At 39.3% G+C, this 23459-nt stretch overlaps 1 protein-coding gene across 2 annotated transcripts in view; it reads right to left on the bottom strand.

Moving 5' to 3' along the window:
• Positions 1-23459, bottom strand: part of IKZF3 (IKAROS family zinc finger 3) — an 82463-nt gene that overhangs the window by 12999 nt on the left and 46005 nt on the right. The window contains exons 4-6 of one of the 2 annotated variants that reach the window (XM_027094453.1): positions 12286-12546; positions 10981-11148; positions 8158-8274 (exon numbers count right to left, since the gene is read on the bottom strand). In XM_027094453.1, coding sequence (XP_026950254.1) covers positions 8158-8274; positions 10981-11148; positions 12286-12546 — 546 coding nt within the window. The remainder of the gene's footprint in view (positions 1-8157; positions 8275-10980; positions 11149-12285; positions 12547-23459) is intronic. The other variant, XM_027094454.1, reaches the window with a different exon arrangement.

Consider the following 23459-nt stretch of genomic DNA (forward strand, 5'->3'; position numbering starts at 1 on the left):
GACGCGCAGGCTCAGCAACCATGGCTCACGGGCCTAGCCGCTCCGCGGCATGTGGGATCTTGCCGAACCGGGGCACGAACCGGTGTCCCCTGCATCGGCAGGCGAACTCTCAACCACTGCGCCACCAGGAAAGCCCCTCTCCAGATGATTTTTAAGATGCAGCAAGAATTGAGAACCGCTAGAAGAATATATAAATAGTGCCAACATCGAATCAACTAAATAGTAAATTGGAATAAATATAGTACAATTTAGTCTGGTACATCAGGCAATACCCAATGAGAGTTTATGTCTGAAGTTCAAAGAGATACCAGCTGCTCTAAATACAAGGCTTTAAATGTTAACACATGATGCTAGCTAAAGCTAGGGATCAGTACACTTTTTCTGTAAAGGGTCAGACACATAGTAAGTATTTTAAACTTTGTGGGACACGTACAGTCTCTGTTCCATATTCTTTGGTTCTTCCTTGACCTTTAAAAATGTAAAAACCCCTGTGCACAAATAGGCTGCTGGCTACATTTGGCCTGAGGGTCATAGTTTTGCTCACCCCTGCCCTAAGCAAACATGTTGTGATGCTACAAACATTTCCCTCTGTTTTATCATAAGCATTTCAGGGTGTCCAAGCTAAAATGAAGTATCTGTACATTCTTAATGTCTCTAAGGAAGAAGAAACTGAAATCAGCTTAAGTGACTAGAGTAAAAAGCAAGTGATGATTTTTACAGAATGGACTTTTTTTCCCCCAAATACATACACAGATTTAGGAATTGTCAGTGCTCATTCTGTAGCTGAAGAGTTTGCTGTGTGAAGAGATTCTGATATACAGAAAAAATGTCACAAGTTCCATGGTCTCTCAGATATTCAGTATCGTAAATGGACATGCCCAGAGAGAATAAAACTGGCCATCTCTGAAGTAAATGAAAGACAAAAAAAGACCTCAAGGAAGGGACTTCCCTGGTGGCACACTGGTTAAGAATCCACCTGTCAATGCAGGGGACAGGGGTTCAATCCCTGGTCCAGGAAGATCCCACATGCCGCGGAGCAACTAAGCCCGTGTGCCACAACTACTGAGACTGCGCTCTAAAGCCTGTGAGTCACAACTACTGAGCCCACGTGTCTGGAGCCTGTACTTTGCAACAAGAGAAGCCACCACAATGAGAAGCCCGCGCACTGCAACGAAGAGTAGCCCCCACTCGCCACAACTAGAGAAAGCTCATGAGCAGCAACGAAGACCCAACGCAGCCAAAAATAAATAAATAAATAGATAGATAAAAAGAAAGACCTCAAGGGCAAGACTATCAAGAATGGCCAGGGTGGGAGACCAAAGCCAAATGAGAAAGAGAGAATTCAAAGTATTAAATATTTTTCATTTTATTATTGGCATGGTTTTGGTTCTGTTTTTTTAAAACTCCTTGACAGTCATTACACAATAAATTATAAAGCTCAGTGTTTTAAAAATTCAAGAATAATGGCTCCAAAAATGAATAAGAGAAGAGAATGATGACAATGACCATATTTACTAGACTTTGTGAGTTTCTTATCAAAAATAATTCTATGCTCTAAAGAAATAAATCCCAGCCTCCAGTTTAAGCTATAACAACACTATTTGTGTAAATGAAAACAATAAGGGTCCGAATAAGGGAACTGGGCAGCTTTGGGGCCAGTGGTAAAGCACTGCGACTTTAGCTGACCGATCGTTGTAAATAACGGGCACTTTAGTGACAGAACACTGCTGTTGAGTGAAGTGGGTTAAATTCTGTCCAGCACAGGGATAGGTTTAAATGACCAAACAGGAAACTATTATACATATTATTTCCTTTCACACAAACCACCACCAGATGTGGCACTACCCAGAGCCCCAAGAGCAGAGAGATGAAAGACAAAGGCCTGGGATTTGAAATAAGTTCCTGAGGCTGTTAGAAGGAGGCTTTTTCTTAGAAGCATCAGAGAGGCAGCTAAGTTTGTGCTTTGACTAGGAACATTCATTCTGGTTCCAGCAACTTTGAGAGCATTAAAGCCAGGTAAGGTCCTCCCCCACCCCCATGCCTACCCCATGTAGTTATTATCAAAAAAGATTTATAGTAAAACAAGAATGAAAAACAGTACTTTGGGAATTTTTAACTTTATCCCCATTTTACCACTACTCTTATTAAGTCTTTTAGTTACTCCTCTAACGGCCCCATCATTACCCAGAGATCTGTTTGTCAGTCCCAGTACTTACTGCAAGTATTATGCTGCCAGTCTAGTTTTCCCATTCGGCTCTCAGCATCTCCCTACATTTCACCAAAGCCACCATCAATTACCACAAGCATCTTTCCGAGGACACATACTCTATATACTCTATATTTGGAAGGAGGCTAAAGCGGGGATACGCTGACCTAAATAACATAATTGGGGCATGTCACTAAATGGCAACCTTCAGAGATAACATCATCTTTTATCCCTGGTTACTCACCAAGCTTGTCATGACAGTCATTTCTAGGTAAATCTTACTCTGGAAATCAGTGACCAAATGCCTGACATCTAAAAAGATAAAATTCTGGAGTGTTTACGGAGAGACTGATAATTTGAGGCAAGGGTGGAGACTTTCCCATATTCCACAACTCTGGTTGGATTGAAAGGAATCCTCTGAAACTACTAATGTAGAGGGCTGCCATCTACCCACACCCACCCGCAGGGTCATTCACTCAAAATATCAGCTCCAAGATCCCAATCCTCACTGTACATGTGAACACACTCTAGAGATTAAGTTCATCTTTACTGAGTTAACTGTGTTTTCTAATTGGCAAGTTAGGCAAAGGCTAAAGTTTCAACTGACTATGGTATACTCTCATTTTCTTTCCCAAACTCTCAGTCTTGTGCCTTGCAGTTGTTGGACAGCTGCTGTACTAAACGAACACCCTTTAAAACACAAAGAAATGCTTTGGAGTCAAGCCAATCTCTTTGGGATTACAAGGAGTTTAGGCAGTACACTGAAAGGGGGAAAAGAAAAAAGAGGACTTGGCGTTTGGTCCTCTGCTTCAACTTTAAGACCCAACTGTCTATTTATACAAATAGTCTAGACTTGTTATCTTGCCACATCACATCTCAGAATGTAAGTGGAGGGAAACCAGTTTGGCAAGATAGTAAGGGAACAAGATAATGGGTTTAAACGACGAAATAGGAAATCCGTTCCTGGGTGGTGTTTGGCAGTTTAGTGTTGCAAGGGGTGGGTGTGGGGAATATGGGACGGTGGCAAGGGACAATTTGCACACTTGGTTCATGAGTGAGCACAGTGGGAGTAGGACTATAATTCGGGGTCAACTCCCCTTCATGTTACTTGCCTACTAGTATATAGTGGATATACCCATTTTCATTAGCAAAATGATTTTAATGACATGTTGAAAAAATAAATAATAAAACTCATACGAAGTCAAAATTACAGCATAGGTTACTACCTTTAATCTCTGCAAAAATATTAATAGTTTGTCTGGGTTTTAGCTAACTGTTTGCATGATGCCATTTCTATTTCAAAGTGATTGCAGATTTAACTATATAATTCGTTGTGTTTTTGTTTTTGTTCAAAATCCTTCATTAGATCTTGACGTGTTAAATGGATCTCAAATAAGAGGCATTTCTTCCTGTCTCTTCTATGGTGTGGTCAGCCAGTAACTGATGGAGAGTGGAACAAAGGGGTGTTATTATGCAATAAGAATTGTCTAACAAGAGACTGCTATCAAAGAGCAAGGCAGGTTCTAACAAAAAAGTTACATAAAACTGTTGCCTTTTTGAGCAAGTAGAATGAATACTACTTGTTGAGTTAGTATTGATTTTCTAATAATCTGTTGGGAAAAGAGACATTTAAAACACTTTAAGCTTTTTCTTTGGACTGCTATTTGGTAAAAATATAAATTTATTCTGAAACTCTCATGCTTGTATTATCTCAACCGCAACAATGAGAATGAAGATAAAAGGTTTTGACTCCTAGATTCATAAATAAATATAATTATTCAATTAGTTTAAAAATCTTGTTATTACTAGAACTCATTGTCATACAAAAATATGTCCTACTCCAAGTATTCATAATTTGTGTGAAATGAGGCTAAATGAATCTCTATACCAGCTGTTAGTCCCTTTCTGGAATAAGGATCAAGCTAATGAGAAAATGAAATCTGTGATCGTCTATATTCATTCTTCTTTTCATACATACTCCATTAAGACAGGATTAGAGTATCTTGATGATGTCTGGTATAAAAACTTGGACTGAAGTAACACTATCACATGTATCTCTATTAGACCTTTATATTAACAGATCAAGTACCCGGTCCCTTGTTGGACTGTGAATACTTTAAGGGTAGGGGCTTAACCTTCACTCATCTTTATAAACAGCTCTGACACACAGCCTGGCACATGAGAATCCAACGCATGCTATCTGAACAAAAGAAAATGATTAGCAAGGCCAGAAGTCCTGTTGCCCAACACGACCTTCTTTTGCAGATTGGTCTCCAGTCCAAGACCTTTTCATTCGTTCTGCTTCCATAAAGACCTGCTTCCTGACTGGGGCAGGTTTGTCCCAAGGCTTGGCTCTCACTCTAGGCTGCACTTCAATTTACAATAAGCCCTTGATGAATAAGTGCCACATCCACAGTGCAGCAGCATCACTTTAAAAGCTAGGGATGGGGCTTCCCTGGTGGTGCAGTGGTTAGGAATCCACCTGCCAATGCAGGGGACACCGGTTCGAGCCCTGGTCCGGGAAGATCCCACATGCCTTGGAGCAATTAAGCCTGTGTGCCACAACTACTGAGCCTGCGCTCTAGAGCCCGTGAGCCACAACTACTAAGCCCACATGCCACAACTACTGAAGGCTGCACACCTAGAGCCCATGCTCTGCAACAAGAGAAGCCACCGCAATGAGAAGCCCACGCACTGCAACGAAGAGTGGGCCCCACTCGCTGCAACTAGAGAAAGCCCGGGCACAGCAATGAAGAACCAACGCAGCTAAAAATAAATAAATAAAATAAATAAATTTAAAAATAAAATAAAAGCTAGGGAGGTACCGCTGGTGACACTATATTGGTCAGGCTCAAAATGGAACACTGTGTCCAGACTGGGACTCCCAATTTTAAGAAGGAAACAGAAATGGAAACCACGTAGGGAGCTGTGGCAATAATTAAAGGATTGGCTTGTGTTTGAGTAAACATTCTTTATATTTTGGATTTCAGGAAAAATCATGAGAACTATTTGAAATATCAAAGATAGACAGGACATGCAGTATTTATTATATTTGATTAAGCTGTGACTTTATACACTTTCTAACCTGAAACCACCATAACGACATATTTGTTTTTTTAAAAAATCAAGAGTTGCTGACTTAGTTGACCCTTTATTTTTTTGCTGAGACTTAAAGTGTGTTGCATGGATCCATCAAACCAGCCTATGAAATGCAAATTAACTCAACCTCCGTATTTCAGTATTTCCTGAATCACCTTATACCACTGAAGATAGTGAAAACATTTCTTTTGATACTTTTCTAATATGAAATTCCTAAAAAAGGTCATGGGAATGGGAAGTAAGGTGGTAACCTTACTTCAAAATCAGTAATTTTGAACTTACTGTTCATAGAGGATGTTTTACTCAATTTTTTCCCCTGCTTCCAGGACAATCAAGACATATGCATATGTATGTGCCTATTAGTATGTGTGTTACTCTACTCTTGCTAACTAGATAATACATAACCTTTAAAATATATATAGCTAATTAAGCCATTTTTCCAAAAGTGGGAAAAAAACCAAATGTCCATTAACTGATAAATGGACAGATAAAATGCAATGAATCCATATAATGGAATATTATTCAGCCATAAAAAGGAATGAAGTACTACCACGTGGATGAACCCTGAAAACATTATGCTGAGTGAAAGAAGGCAGACATAAAAGGCTACACATTATATGATTCTATTCACGTGACATGTTCAGAATAGGCAAATCCACAGAGACAGAAAGTAGATTAATGGTTGCTGGGGGCTGGAGAGAGGGGGAACAGGAGTGACTGCTAATAGGTACAGGGCTTCTTTTGGGAGTGACAAAAATGTTATGAAATTAGAGTGGTGATGGTTGTATAACTTTGTGAATATGTTTAAAACTACTGAATTGTACACTTTAAAAGGGTGAGTTTAATGGTATGTGAATTATGTCCCAATATGTCTTTGAAAATAAAAAAAATAGCTAATCATGAAAACAACAAAAGTTCTAGTGATTTTTAAGTAAGTCACTGAATTTTTGATGAGTCTCAATATCCTCATCTCTAAAATGAACAGGTGATAGGGAGGGTGGGAGGGAGGCACAAGACGGAGGGGCTATGGGGATATATGTATACATACACCTGATTCACTTTGTTATACAGCAGAAATTAACACAACATAGTAAAGCAATTATACTCCAATAAAGATGTCAAAAAATAAAATAAAATGAACAGGTGGGATTAGATGCTCTCTTTAATCCTTCTTGCTTTAAATACCAATGATTCTATTTGGAATATAATAGATTTTCATAACTTGAGAACTTCTCACAGTAAGAGCTTTGTCTATTGTCTGAAATGGAACGTCGTCAAGTAAAGATGCCCAGGTATTGCCTGACTAACCTTAAGCATGTTGCTTTAAGACGTCAAAACCCAAGTTTTAGGTGCCTTTTTTTTTTTTAAGAGTAAACATTTCTTTTTAGAAATAAGGAGGAAATCCAACTCCTTGATAAAACTAAAGATGCCATCAGGATAAAAAGCAGAAGCAGTGCAAACCAACAGAATTCAGTTGGCCAGCTCCTAACACCATAAAATAGGCTTTATCTAAAACAAAAGGTTCCTCTCACTCAAAACGGGTACAGTTAAACTACTCATGATTTGCACTGCATTTTTCCTGAGTTTCACATTGTTTCTGTCACTTTTTTGTAATCTTTCTGTTTTAGAATGTTCAAACGATTCAATTGCAACTACTGCTGTCAAACACCAAATCCCACGAGGGTTTATACCTACTCTAAATAAGCAACTGGTTCAAGTAAACAAATAAAAATATCAGGCAATCCAAGCTGCAGAACCAGGCTGATGGTCAACTATATGGGTCAAAGGACAACTGCAGAGATGTGACACAAAAAAGTTTCAGGTTATTTCAACTCAAGAATGAAAGGAAATAAAACCACAACTGATACATGGAAAGACATCCAGTGTTTCAACCAATTGTCACTAGGCATGTAATTCAAAACACTGAATAAAATATGAAATTCCCAGAACCAAACATAAGCATCACAATAAATCATATGAGTTGACAAATACATGATCTGGCGGCCTTGCGCAAAGAAAATCCTTTTGGTTTTAATGGACTCTGCCTTTGCCACCCCTCACACTGCCTTTACCCTCAATCTTTACCATTTCAGTTAATGGCAACTGCATTCTCCATCACATCCCACAACAATCTATTAAGAAATCCTGTTGGTTCTATCTTTAAACTATACTGTATAGAGTTAAAACACTTTGTACCACCTCTACCATTACCAAGACATAATTTTTTCTTGCTTGAATTATTGCAGTGGCCTTCTAACTGGACTCCCCAATTTCTAATCTTATCCCAAATACAACCTATCCTCAGTAGCAAGTAGAGTGATTTTTTTTTCAAATGAGAAGTCCAATCACGTCACCTCTCTGTTCAAAATCCTCTGAAGATTTTTAATTTCACTCAGAGAAAAATCCAAGTCTTTACAATGGCCTACAAGGCCTGATAAGAGCTGGTTTCCTACTTCCTCTCTGGCCTCATGTCCCACTACTCACTCTGTTCCAGCCACAAAGGGCTAGCTATACTTCTTCAAATTCAAGGCCCAGGTCCTTTTCACTTGCTATTTCCAAGTTATCTGCAGGGCTCTCTCCTTATGCTTTTAAGTCTGTTAAAATGTCAGCTCCTTGATGTTTTTCCTGATTTACCATCAGCCCCCAGTACCTGCATTATTTTTCTCAATAGCAATTACTACCTTCTCTTGTGTAAGGTACTTATTCTCTTTGTTTCTAGTCTGTCTTTCCCGATGAAAATATAAACTCCAGGAGGGCAGGATTTTTTTGTATTTTTGTCTACTATTGTATCCTACCACCTAGAACAGCGGATGCTCACTAAATATGTGCAGAACGGTGTCGCATGAACTCACCAGTCTCAGCCAGGTCAGTGCTCTGAAGAAATGTACGGCAGCGCTCCTTGTGCTCCTCAAGGGAACTTCTCTGCTTGTAACTCCTGCCGCAAAACTCACATTTATAGGGTTTCTCAACTATAAGGAGAGCACAAGGGGTACTCAGTGACCCTCAGGGGTTATAGAACAAATGGTGTATTGGGGCCCTGTGAAAACTGTCCACTAGGAATGAGACTGCTGACAGAAGCCAGAGTATTTGGATACTTGTGCACTTACAATTACTTTTAAATTTAGTCAACTGAAATAAGGTTATGGCCTATGATTGACTATCATGTTATTCTTTGAAAGGATAGGGTCTTTTCACAAATGAAAGGATTTGGATTTAATGACTATCATGGAGCATAGTGTTTTGGCTCCCGATCCAATCTTGCTTCTTCAGGAAAAAAATAAAAATAGGAACTTTTTATTTTTCAAGGAGGTTAGTGTGGTTTAAGAATGAAGTAGGGGGCTTCCCTGGTGGCGCAGTGGTTGAGAGTCTGCCTGCTAGTGCAGGGGACACGGGTTCGAGCCCTGGTCTGGGAGGATCCCACATGCCGCGGAGCAACTGGGCCCGTGAGCCACAACTACTGAGCCTGCGCGTCTGGAGCCTCTGCTCTGCAACAAGAGAGGCCGCGACAGTGAGAGGCCCGCGCACCACAATGAAGAGTAGCCCCCGCTTGCCGCAACTGGAGAAAGCCCTCGCACAGAAGTGAAGACCCAACACAGCCAAAAATAAATAAATAAACTTTAAAAAAAAAAAAGAATGAAGTAGGAAGAAATCCCATATTCTGCGACATCCAGCTGGCTGTAAGTAAAGAATGCTGCAGTTTGTGGGAGTTAGTCATTCAGTCTTTTTAGAGCATTGACATATTTCGATAAATGTAGCTTGTCCTTGCTCAGTGGCTATAGCAAAGTCTGGGCTCAATCAATAAAAACTGACCTAACCAACTAAGGATAGTTTTTGTTTTCTTTTTTTAAATTAATTAATTTATTTTTGGCTGTGTTGCGTCTTCGTTGCTGCGCACGGGCTTTCTCTAATTGCGGCGAGCAGGGGCTACTCTTTGTTGCGGTGCGCGGGCTTCTCATTGTGGTGGCTTCTCTTGTTGCGGAGCACGGGCTCTAGGCACGCGGGCTTCAGCAGTTGCAGCACGTGGGCTCAGCTGCTGTGGCTCACGGGCTCTAGAGTACAGGCTCAGTAGTTGTGGCGCATGGGCTTAGTTGCTCCGCGGCATGTGGGATCTTCCCGGACCAGGGCTCGAACCCGTGTCCCCTGCATTGGCAGGCGGATTCTCAACCACTGTGCCACCAGGGAAGCCCCTGAGGATAGTTTTGAATAATAGAAATAAGAAGGAATTGCCAAAATGACTTCATCTTAACTTCTAAGATAAAGCAAAAGTTTCCTCAAAAGTTCATCCATACAATTCAGGCCACCTTTAACCTCCTAACTCCTCCAAATGAGTTATTTTTTAAATTATGTAAGTAATAACTTCAATTCTGTGTGCGGGGCTAGCCTTTCTGACTTGCCAATGAAATATACCCCATGAATTTTTCAGTTTTAGGGACTGAGATTTTTTTATTTTCTAATCCTCTTGCTCGGTTTAAAACAGTGCCTTTGGGACTTAAAGCACTAAAAGATCCTTATGGAATCCCAAGTTAAAATAAATGCAGCTCTGTTAGGGCTAAGAATGTTAAGTTTCTGCATAAATTGGGGTCCTCTAGAATCTGTCTTAAAAATGACTATTATTGTTGGATCTTACTTGGAAAAAGCAACAGAAAAGAACTACTCTAATTTTTTGGACCAAACTCAGTCGTAATTCATTACTTTGAACAATGAGCTGTAAAAGAAATCCTTCTTTTGCCACTTATGATCTCTCATGGTGGGTTTCGTTGGGGCTGATTTGTTTAATCCTTAGTCTCTGCATTGTGACCAGTTGCGGGTTTGGGGCTGGGTTTTCATCAAAGCAGAATGTGAATTGACATAAAAACAAAGCTCTTCAATTAAAATTTTGTCAGATAACATCAAGAACATGAGGTCCCAAATTTGAAAATAAACTCAGTTTTATTTTTCTAGGAGGGAAATTCTAAATGTTGAAAAAAATGTATCTTCCGTGGTTAAAATAGGAGCGAAAACATCAAGACAGAACATAGCTTTTTATGAATTCTTACTGCTGCTCATCTTTTAGAGACTAAAAATAAATAGGCTGATGAAGAAGAAAGTTGGGTTTAAGAAATTTAGCTCATATATACCTAAAACTAATACTATGTTATATTGTCAATTATATCTCAATGCAAAAAAAGAAATTTAGACCAGAATGGCCAAAACTCCCCAATTTAGCCCAGACTAGCCAAAACTAACCCCCAACAATGAGTCATACCCAGTTTACAGTTTTACATAATTTACAAACAGTACATCATTTGCTTTATCCAGACTTTTGAATGAAAAGTATGTGTGTATATTTTTAGGAAAATAATCTTTTAATAAAGTTTACCATAAAAATACTGATGGCTATAATTTTTTTTGCAAAAATTAAAAAAGCATTTTTATAGGGCAGGCTTTTCCTGTCTGACTGTGATGTTCTCTAGGGGCGCAAAGATGGTACGGAGATGATCAACCCCATTGAGCCAGACGGAGAGCAATTAATGCCTTAATGGAAGTGCAATTAGCCCTAGAGGTCTCTGCTGTTGTAACCCTTCAGAACCGGAGTGACAGATTAAAACCTCCACACTTAACTCTTTCTAGTTTCCGCAATGGGCACTGAGGAACACACATTTACTAGATATGGAATGCTCATTGCTCTCACTTACCAGAATGTGTCCTAAGATGACCTGTGAGTGCATCTCTTCTCTGGCATGCATAGTTGCAGAGGTGACACTTAAAAGGTTTTTCCCCTGTGTGCAGTTTAATGTGGCGGAGGAGGTTACCTTTCTGAGTAAAAGATGCCCCACACTGATTACACTGGAATGGGCGTTCACCTTTAAAAAGGACAAAAAAGAGATTTCTGATCACCCAGCAAGTGGCGAAACATATGCACAGATTAGATGCCTATGGCAAAAGCTCATTTTTTAGATAGTTTCTGTTCATATTGGGATCAGATGGGAGCTGTATTTCAAGGCAAGCCTAAGACTTACTTATGGAATCTTCCCTCCAGAAGAGAAAAAGCACTCACCTAGCAAGGCTACTTGAGGCATCTTGTCTTGGATCAGAGCAAAAAAATAAGAGTAGCTTTAGAAGTGCTTTCTAGATTTAAGTTTTTACATTACTTAGCATTCCTTTTGAATGTAATCTCAATCTGTAAAAAGAGTCACAGACTGAAGTCCTAACAAGGTATAAAGAGCCAGCAGTGTTTTTTTTCTTTAATTCAAGAAATGCTTTTTAAAGTCGTCATATCCGATGTCAGATGAAATCTATTGGGCTCACTGGGAGTGTTACGTTTGTATGCATTTCTATTGACTGCCTTTTTGTTGTCCGAAAATAAATTTTTTAAAATTGTTAATAAGAGCTATGTCCTGGGCTTCCCTGGTGGCGCAGTGGTTGAGAGTCCGCCTGCCGATGCAGGGGACACGGGTTCGTGCCCCGGTCTGGGAAGATCCCACATGCCGCGGAGCGGTTGGGCCCGTGAGCCGTGGCCACTGAGCCTGCGCATCCGGAGCCTGTGCTCCGCGACGTAAGAGGCCACAGCAGTGAGAGGCCCGCGTACAGCAAAAAAAAAAAAAAAAAGCTATGTCCTTTCATCTACCAAATTTGAACTCAATACAATGAGATCTGCTTTTTTAAAAGTTATGCAAAAATATATGAAAGACGCCTAAAAAGCATATCACACAATTTAACTCCCACTTATTAACTGAAGAAAAATATGTGGCTGACCTAGAACACTGTGCTCTCTACAGTCTTCTTTTATTCATAGCATTTGCAATATGTTTGCCAAATGCACCATGAAGCAGGAATAAAAATCACTGGGTAAATGGAAATACAGAGAGGGAGAGATACATCAGAATTTTAGCAAAAATCAATGAAAGTAATCAAAAGTAAGTCTTAAATACCACCACTTCTTTTCTCATGTGGTTGAATTAGGACAGTTTTCAGAACAATGGATAAAGGAGACTATTTACCAGTATGGCTCCGCTTATGAACCATTAAGACATTGAAGCTAATGCAGGATAATCCACACACATCGCAGTTCATCTTGCCACTGGCTGGCCTGCTGCTATCGTATGAGACAACGTGTCTCTCCAACTTAATGTTTTCATATTCATTATATTCTCTTGAATAGCTGTAAGGAACTTCAGGCTCTTCTGCATTTCCCAAGGGTTCTGACTTTAAAACATTCTCATCCCCTTCACTGTATTCATCTTTCACTTTCATTGAATCATCTGCAGGGAGGAAAATGCAAGAAATGAACAATGATTGGTTTTGGAGCTATCAAAGCAGCTCAAAGAGCAGAGACCCACAACTGACAGTTAAATACCAAATGAAGCTAACAATATTGTACATCCACAAAACAAGAAAATACCATTAGGATGATCACGCGTTATTTGAATTCAGAACCATAGTCAGGGGAAAACACAGACACGTGCACGCGCATGCGCACATGCGCGCGCGTGCACACAAAGAGATGACAGCGTTTTAGGCCATCCAGAAAATTAGAGAGAATAGATTTTAGCTATGACTGTTCAAAGCGACTATGAAAAAAACATTTTGAGCAATTCTTCTCCAGTACCGGGGGAGGAGAAAGGTTCTCAGATTTAGTGCTTTTTTGGTGGTTGAAGTTACAAGGCAAGGTGATGTTCTCCTTGGCTTCAAGAAGAAAATGCTGCTTTAATTCTTCAATTGCATCCAATTTATGCCACTAAGACTGAGAGTTGAATAGTTAACATGTTTTTTTCTGATTTTAAGCCATGCTTTGCCTCTTCCCCTTCCATGTATACCAACTGCTAAAATGAGTCTTATCTCTCTCTCTCTCGGAACCAATAAAGAGAGAACATTGAATGTAGAGGAAGCTGGCAGTACTAGTGAAATAGTGTTGAGAAAGATAAAAGGAGAAGTAATCCTTTAACATAACCTTCTAAGGAGTCATTTTCATTGACACAGGTAAATGAAGCTCAACCTAAGCAAGGGGAAGGGCACCTATACCCAAGTTAGGGAGGACTAAACTCGAGGTCCTAGAGTTGTAGGACTGGATAGGAGAGGTGGGGCTGGCCAAAGTGAGTTGGCTGATCAGGTACTATCTCAAAAAGAGGTGCAGCACTCTTAAGCTGAAGAACATAAGAAATGAAGAAGGTAAATTTATGTACTGATACTAAGAAAACCTAAATATTTGCCTGATATAATAACAATAAATATCTACAAGGGATTTTTTCATATATGTATAAGGCTGCATAAATGCTTACTTAAAAAAAAATTCATTCTTAGAAACTGGAAATTGTAATGCTCCATGAGGAATCACAAATCAATGGAATTTCAGGGCTCGAAGGGAATTTAGAGATCATCTAATCCAACCCTTGATTTTCAGGTAAGGAAATCCAGGATCAGAGACGTTTTTGGTGAATAGTCCAAAGTTATACAGCCAGTTAATAGCAGATTAACTGTGCTTAGAACACTGAGCTTGGATTTGGCCTCATACTCTGACACATCAAGTCTAATATGCCCCTTACCATCATATTCCACACTCCCCCATCAATGGGGTAGACTTTAAAAACCAAAACACGCTGAAGAAAAGATATTTTAAAAAATGACATCCCTTCCAAACAACACCAGTAAGTGCAGCTCCTGTTGCCACATAGGAGGAAGTATAACTGCAGCTGTGCCTGGCTTGCTACCTTCCACTCAAGTTTCAATTTTCACTTCTATCAGGGTTACCTTTCATCTATATTAACTGTGTTTGCTTAATAGAGCAAGACAGGGCCTAACCACCAACAGAGGAGCCATTGCTGCAACACTGTTCCACTGCTTCTCATCACGGTTCATGGTTCACAATCTTTCACTCCGTGATTAGAAGAAATGTAGGGCTACAGGAAACATCCAACGTGTTTCAAATTTGCCCATCCTATGCATCTGGATTATACATGAATTGATATACATTTCCTACGGGAAACGGATGAGAAGGGAATGGAGAGAGATTCATTCCCTTCTTTCTCTGGACACATCTTGCCTGCTTTCAGATGGAATTTGTTTTCTTAAGTGGTTTTTGCTTTAAAAAAAATTTTTTTTTTGAAAGAGAAGGATGCACCTGAGGCTTGTACCCTCCTCCCTTCCTCCATCACTCCAGCTGTGGGTGATATCCCACCAAAGCTTGAATGCTCTTTAGTTTGCATGTAGGCGTTTAAAAGAAACTCAACGGAAAACTTCAGCTACTGAAAACCAGAAACAGCATACAGAAAGGGCCGGCAGAGAAGGATCCTTTTCAATTTCGTTGTAAATGTTAATATGAACAGACTCAGGCCATTCTGTGGTCAGTGACAATTAAAAACTAGTAAGATCAATGTTTCGGGTCTTTCTGAAAACACAGGACATGAGAGGGTTGCTCCTTCTCTCAGGATTTTGGCTTTAATGGGCTTGACCTAGAACTCAATACTACCCCGACCTGGCTCAAAACAAATTCTTGGCTTTTGTCATTTGGGACTTAGCCATAGAACAAGGAAGACAGTATTTGAGACCCAGGGCTCTAAGGGAACGCATACAGACACATGGACAGGGCATTAAGGAAGTCCCTGGGACTTAGCAGACCAAAAGAGCTCCTGGTATAGTTATTGGTTTGCCCTTGGAGTCCTACCAGTTTTAGGTAAAAGAACTGGATTGTCCTCTCTGCATGGTTACTGGGGATCAACAATTCATTATGGTTTACCATGTGAAAATAAACAGAGCTGAATATTAGAATACATTAGTATCTAAGATAAAAAAGGGATTCCTGAGAGATTATTGGGCTTAGCACCCAGTCTCCAAATATAGTCCACCAAAACTACCAGAAACGACACTAGTCTGCTCTAAGGACTGAGAGATTCATTCTCTTCCTTGGGAGGGAAATTTATTGGAGCAGAGGAAAGGTGGGGGCATTCTACTTAGTATCCCTTGAAAACATTAAGAAACATATCTAAAATCAAATTGTCATCTTTGAACCCAAAATTGCTGCTAACTTATGATGTCTTTATAGTCACACATGGCATCTTCCTTCTTGCATTCTCCAAGTCTTGAAACTGGAATCCTTTTCCGTCCAATCTCCACATCAAGTCAGTCTCCAAGTCCTGTAGATTCTACGTCCTCAGGTTCTCTAGATGCCAACTCCTCTTTTCTATTCCCTTTGCAATTTAGTTTAGCCTCTCATCCCATCATACCTAAACTCATCCTCTCTCAACATTCCTTTCTAGATAGATTTCATACAGAAGTAATCTGTGCTTACTGTCTCTACGATCTCAAAACTGATATAAAATTCCCTGTAATCTGGCTTCTGCCTCCATAATTCACTGAATCTGTTCCCTTGAAGATCATCAATAAACTCCTGATTCTTAAATCTAATGGCCTTTTGTGTGCCATTCTCCCCAGCTTCTCTGTAGCCCTTGATACTGTTGACCTCCACTCCCTGTTCTTCTGTATTTCTACTTCTTCAGTGAAACTGTACCTTCTTTCCTCACCTTTCTGATTGCCTCTTTCTAGCTCTTCCCCCAGCTCTGCCTCCCAAATACTGTCCTTAACCCCCTTTTTTCTTCCCTCTATACCCCCTCCCCTATGGCAATTTCATCCACTCTTAAGGCTTCAACTAGCATTTTACATGATTAATCACCAAATATGTATCTCCAGGTGTAATCTCTCTCCCCTTCTTCAGTCCTCTGTTCCCAAAGGCCTCCTAGGTATCTTCATAGTTATTCAGGTTAGAATCTTTACAGTCATCTTTCCTTCCTCTTGTTTGCACCCCACGTTTAATCACCCATTGGTTTTGTTTTTGTACCCTCTCTCCAATCTGCTTCTCCTCCCCACTCTTTTACACACTCATTATCCCAAATCTCAGACCCTGATTGCTCTCCTATTGTGCTAGCCTCTACATTGTTCTCCCTGTCTCCTTTCTCTTTCCTTTCCAGCTCATGCTATACTCTGCCACCAGATGGTTCTTGTAAACTGTAGCTCTGGTCATATCATGACCCTGTCCAAATTCTCCAATATCCTCTGCTGCCTACAAAATAAAATCTAAACTCAGAAACAAAGAATTTAAAAGACCTTTCAATATCTGGCCCCAACAATTTTTGTAATGTTGATTCTGAATACTGAGATACCTTTAACCAAACTAAACAACTTCTAAGTATCCTTCCTTTTATTATTTCCACTGCCCTAAAGGTCTTTCCCCAACATTACCACGGGTCCAAATCCTACACATCTTTTAAGGCAAAACTAATATGCCATTTCCCCCTACTATGCCTTCCCTGATCCCCCGGCTGCAAAATAATCTGTTCCTTCGTTCTTTGAGTTACTTGTAAGCTCACCTCATCTCCCATATGGACATGAAAGCTATCTGAGGTCAGAAGCTACACAGGTTTGTTATTTGTTTTGTTTTCAACTCAGTATCCCCTATGACACTGCTTCACCTGTATCTGTAAGACGAGAGGTTGTGGGGTTTTAAAATAGAAATTTTGGGGGTCCCAAAATTGGGGGTGTGGGGGCTGGAAACATGCATTAAAAATATGTTTTCTACTCAAAATGGATTAAAGACCTAAATGTAAGGCCAGACACTATAAAACTCTTAGAGGAAAACATAGGCAGAACACTCTATGACATAAATCACAGCGAGATCCTTTTTGACCCACCTCCTAGAGAAATGGAAATAAAAACAAAAATAAACAAATGGACCCAATGAAGCTTAAAAGCTTTTGCACAGCAAAGGAAACCATAAACAAGACAAAAAGACAACCCTCAGAATGGGAGAAAATATTTGCAAATGAAGCAACTGACAAAGGATTAATCTCCAAAATTTACAAGCAGCTCAATATCAAAAGAACAAACAAGCCAATCCAAAAATGGGCAGAAGACCTAAATAGACATTTCTCCAAGGAAGATACACAGATTGCCAACAAACACATAAAAGGATGCTCAACATCACTAATCATTAGAGAAATGCAATAAGGTATCACCTCACACCAGTCAGAACGGCCATCATCAAAAAATCTACAAACAATAAATGCTGGAGAGGGCGTGGAGAAAAGGGAACCCTCTTGCACTGTTGGTGGGAATGTAAATTGATACAGCTACTATGGAGAACAGTATGGAGATTCCTTAAAAAACTAAAAATAGAACTACATACGACCCAGCAATCCCACTACTGGGCATATACCCTGAGAAAAACCATAATTTAAAAGAGTCATGTACCACAATGTTCATTGCAGCTCTATTTACAATAGCAAGGACATGGAAGAAACCTAAGTGTCCATCAACAGATGAATGGATAAAGATGTGGCATATATATACAATGGAATATTACTCAGCCATAAAAAGAAACGAAATTGAGTTATTTGTAGTGAGGTGGATGGACCTAGAGTTTGTCATACAGAGTGAAGTAAGTCAGAAAGAGAAAGAGAAAAACAAATACCGTATGCTAACACATATATATGGAATCTAAAAAAAAAAAAGGTTCTGAAGAACCTAGGGGCAGGACAGGAATAAAGACGCAGATGTAGAGAATGGACTGGAGGACACGGGGAGGGGGAAGGGTAAGCTGGGACGAAGTGAGAGAGTGGCATGGACTTATATATACACTACCAAATGTAGAATAGATAGCTAGTGGTAAGCAGCTGCATAGCACGGGGAGATCAGCTCGGTGCTTTGTGACCACCTACAGGGGTGGGATAGGGAGGGTGGGAGGGAGACGCAAGAGGGAGGAGATATGGGGATATATGTATATGTATAGCTGATTCACTTTGTTATAAAGCGGAAACTAACACACCATTGTAAAGCAATTATACTCCAATAAAGATGTTAAAAAATATATATGTTTTCTAGGCAAATCTTATGCACAATGGAGTTTGAGAACTGCTGCTCTAGAATCTGACACAGTGCTCTGCATAAAGTACATACACAATAAATACTTAATACATGAATATACCACTACATTAACTTCCTAACTGGTCCACGGTATATGTGACCTCTCTTTTAGATTATATCCTATTGCCAGATTAATCATCCTGTAGTACTAAAACTCTTGTTCAGAAACTTACAAGGATTTCATTCTGTTTACAGAATAAAGTCCAAACTCCTTAGTGAGACATTCAAGGACCTGTCTAGAATCTGCCCCAAGCCGACCTGATCATCTCATTTCTCACTAGACTCCTTGAATCATCCTTCTCTCTAGACTATAACCTTGCTACTCAAAGTGAGGTCCTTGAATCAGCAGTTCCAGCATCCCCTGGGAGCTTGTTAGGAATGCAGACTCTCAGGCCTCACACTAGACTTACTGGATCAGATTTTGCATTTCAACAAATCCTCAAGGATTCTTATACACATTAAAGTTTGAGAAGCACAGTAGCCATCTTACTAACTGCAGTTTTCCAAACCTCTTCTCCAGTCTTTCCTTTACCTAAAATGCCCTTCCCCACATCAACATTCTATTCAAATTTCCAGATGCTGTTTAAATGCCATTTCTTCCATGAAGTCTTCCTAGATACCTTAAACTAGCAAAAAATTCTCCTGTTTCTGTCTTCATAAAACATTACATGTAAAACCAATAATATTGTTCCACAGATTTACATTATACATTCAGAGATGTTTATCTTCATTTTTCCTCAGTTTTTCAGTTGTCAGTGACTGGCAACACCTGAACTGTTACGAAAGGCAGAAAGTCTTAAAGATCTGGCAAGAAATACTTCAATATACTTGAGGAGAGGCCCCCACAGCATCCTGAAGTCTTCTGTACAGTGAACAGACCTTTTGTAATGTGAATAATCTCCCATTTCAGTTTTGTAAATTCCAGTCTCTTATTAAATATATTAGGTTCCTTAGACACATGGCTTAAATTGCCACTTGACTCTCAAGAATCTTCACAGGCACTAGCAATATTTTATTTCTTAAGCCAGGTGGTGGGCCCATGGATGCTTGTTTTGCTATTATTCTTTATACATGTAATTATATTTGCCTTTTTTATGTATGATATACTTCATAACAAAAAATGTTAAAGGCTTCCTGAGTAAATTTTTTATAACTGAGTTTGTGGAGAAAAGAACATACCAAACCACAAATTGCTGATAAAGGTAATTGCTAAACATTCCCAGAGGGGGGAAAAGATGTCTAAATTGAATCTAACCCACAGAAAATTAGATTAAGCTGAACTTCTTTCTAAAGGAGCTACTCTGGGGTACAATTGCTCCCATCTTTGTCTATGTTCTGGAGGCCTCTTAGGAAGATGACACACACTAACACACACACACCCCCCAGAGAGAATTTTGTAGGCTGAAAAGAACAAAGGCTTGGCTCACCGGGGCTGAGGCACATGGTCTCATTTCCTGGGGTGATGCTTATCACATGAAAGGTTTGCACTCCAGAGTAGACATTTTTGGTTTCACCTGAGACATTGCAAAAACAATGGGTCTTGGAAAGGATCCAACAGCTAAATCCTTCAGGGGCAATAGCAGTCTCAGCCAACTGTGCCTCAGTTTGTTTTACAGGCACATAAAATGCTCAGTTGGAGAGAAGAACCTATCAAAGATGGCAAACAGAACAGGCAACTTGGGTGTCTTGGATAACATGTTTTTAGTATGACCTTCTCAGTGTAAAAAGCAGGTTCTGAATTTCCACTCTGAACTAAGATCTCAGAATCCAGTTTAAATCAGGACAAAGTCTGGAGTAATAGCTTCAAGTTTGCCAAAGATACTGTGAGAAGGGACAAAACCAGATAGCGACTGTTAGACAGGGAAGACACAAAACGGTGATGTTGTTTAAGTGTTTTACAAGGATTGGGGGTCATAACCACGAAATCCTCAGCACATGCAAAAGTCAACTGGATAACAAAGAAGCTTAATCATCTTAATGTGGCATTTTAATGATGCCACTGATTTGCTATGCCAATTCAGAGATAATGAGGCCCTAATGCTACAGATGTTCAGCCAGGCTAAAAGAAAGGGTGGGGGAATGGGCTTTTCTAGCATGTCATTTTCTAAGTAACCAATTAAACAAATTGTGAAAGCATCTAAATAGTTTACCAAGTTTTGACAGCTGTTAATAGGATTTAGAAGCTTGAAGCACTAAAGAGCAAAATGGGAGATATATGTATTGTAGGTATTTAGTCTACAGAGTTTGTTGCTATCACCCAATATAGCACAGACAGATTAACTAGAACAGTTTTCCTTATAAAATTGATGTCTGTACTCCTTTCCCACAATGGCTTCTTTGTATTACGAACAAGAACACTGAAATTATGGGTCATTTTCATTTTCTAATTTACATTTTTCTGTGTAAAGTGAGAAGGGAGAAAAACCAATGATATTTTGAGAACTAAAGAATATGAAGTTTTAGTATTTTCTAATCAGTAAAATTATAAAGTTTCAATGAAAACAAAACTTTTGGTCATTGATTTATAGTATCCATTATGTTTTCATTTTTCTCTTCTTTTAAAATTTAAAATGATAGACATCTAGTAACTTTAAAACAACTATTTTAAAATTAGGAAAAAATTGGAAAATGTGAATCAGACTAATAAGAGATAAAATATTGATATCTCAATAGCGATGAAATAAGAGGTAGCAGTTTGGACAATATTTGATTTGGTTTAAGTTCTCATTAAAACGTATTCTTATCAGACTTTTAAACTTGCCCTTAAAGAAGCTAAACTGGTAATCAGTAAATCATGTCACTTCAAATTCAAGAGCATTAGCATGAAAACATGAAGAAAGTTTCAGCTGCAAAGGAACCACCCTCAATTTTACTGACATTAATCTTTGTCTTATTATCTGACTATCAAATAGCTCATTCATTGCCATAATAGTAAAAATAATTTTGCTTAATAATTTCAGTGTGATTCTTTGCTTCTCCATTAGAACAAGAGGAGATTTATTACTTTTAACAACAGGAATACACTACATATAAGCAGTAGGTATGGTTACAGCTGATCAGTTGGGCTAAGCTCTTCAGCTATCATCAGGCCAGGTGAATTCTTTGAGTTGTGAGGACTGAAAAGCATGATGTGTGGAAGTTCCTTCTAAACTATAAAAAAGTATACAAGTATATTTTTTCATTTTTGTCCATTATAGCTATGAATTTTTCTATTGATCGACCTGTGTATTTATTATTTTATATTTATATTTCTGAGAAAGAACTGTTATCCATTGAAAAATATTGACTGAAAATACGTTTAAAGAGGTTAAGGTTTTGGATGTTGCCTAAACATACTAGAGATAGACTAAAATATGTACCTGGTAGATATTTCATTTATAAATCTGGAAGAAAAAACTTTCTTCTCATTCATAATTTTCTTGTATAGAATATTCACTCTATCTTTCTCTTAACAGAGTTCAATTTTAAAAATTTAAGGCATAGGGCTTCCCTGGTGGCGCAGTGGTTAAGAATCCGCCTGCCAATGCAGGGGCCATGGGTTCGATCCCTGGTCCGGGAAGATCCCACATGCCGCGGAGCAAATAAGCCTGTGCACCACAACTACTGAGCTCGTGAGCCACAACTACTGAAGCCCGCGCACCTAGAGCCCGTGCTCTGCAACAAGACAAGCCACCGCAATGAGAAGCCCACGTGCCGCAACGAAGAGTAGCCCCCACTCGCCTCAACTAGAGAGAAAGCCCATGGGCAGCAACGAAGACCCAATGCAGCCAAAAATAAAATAAATAATTTTTTAAAAAAATTTCAGGCATATTAAAACATAATTCTTAGAAAAATTCAAAAATTGTCATCCAAATACAGTTAAATTGGTTGAAAACATTCTGACTGTCACAACACCAAACTCAGGATGATGGGTAAGGGAAGGAATGAAAATGTCTTCTATATATATGCAGAGCATAAGTAGTTCTTGGTATACATAGTACACGTATGTGTTATGTCAACTGTACAACAGTAGCATGTTTATTTCCCATATAGATCAGAAGCATCATCAAGGCAGGGGCCAGAACCTAGAACTTTTGTGTTCCCTAGAACCTTCCAGAGGGCCCACTTATCGTAGGTATTGAATGAATAAATGAATGAATGAATGAACTCCTTGGGCAGCCTGAACCAATTTAATGATAATAAGAAGGCCAGCCAAGGAAGAAGTCAGTCAGTTTGCTGTATCACCCCCCAACTTGTCTACAACAGTCTGAAGATGAGCTGTAGTATGTAGAGTTTCTCCTCATGATACATTAGAGAAAGTCCCAAGCCCTACAGTGATGATCAGTTTTCCAGATGATTTCTTTGCCTGGCGTGGTCTGGCTTCAGCCCCTCCTACTCTGCTACTTTAGAACAGGATGCCACTGACCAGTCCCTGCTTCTTGAACCTCTTCCCTCACTCTATTCATTCCTGGTTCTATTCCTACCTAATTTATTTTCCATGTTTACTCCTCTTTCTCTGCCTCCTAGGTGTGAATGGTCTCCAGGGGTCTGTTTCTTGAAGCTTTTGTTTTTTCACTTTACATATTCTCCTGATCCAACTTTTTGTTGCTAATGACTCCCAAATCTTTATTTCCAGCCAGTTCTCCCTGCTGAGCCCAACAGATACTTCCAATCACCTCTTGGATTTCTTATACTTGTTTCATACTCAACTTGGCTCACTGTTTCTATCTTCTGTACTTCCTTTCCACGTCTGCTCCTCCTATGGTAGTCCCCATTTTCTTCTCTGTGTAGCCACTCCTTGATGTCAATGTCTGTATATCATTCCACTAGCGCCCTTAATATTTAGCACTCTGTTGGGCACATAGTTCAGCGACTGCTTACCAAATGAACAGAAGGAAGGAAAGAAAGAAGGCAAGGAGGAAGGAAGGAGTAAACAATTATTTGTTCTTTGCTTCAAGTACAAAATTAAGGTTGGAGATGTTTCCAAAATATTCCACAGGTTGTAATTTTGCCTAAGGCTAGCATCTTAGGCCACAGCAGAAGAAAATAATAAATTGTATTTCTAACTTAAAGTATATCAACCAGACTCAAAGGGTATAAAGGATTCTTGGAAGAGAGAAAAATGAATATAAGGCTTAAGAATTAGAAGATTCTTGCTCTTTTAAACATTAAATTAATTAAAACAAAATATGTACAAAATAATATAAAATTTACCATCTTTGGACTTTTCTTCTTCTCTGCTTCCTCCATTCCCCTCTCTGTTTTTCAAATAATGGAATTAGAG

The sequence above is a fragment of the Aethalodelphis obliquidens genome, unplaced genomic scaffold (assembly GCF_003676395.1).
Source record: "Aethalodelphis obliquidens isolate GAN/ISIS:26980383/991018 unplaced genomic scaffold, ASM367639v1 scaffold89, whole genome shotgun sequence".
NCBI classification, from domain to species: Eukaryota; Metazoa; Chordata; class Mammalia; order Artiodactyla; family Delphinidae; genus Aethalodelphis; species Aethalodelphis obliquidens.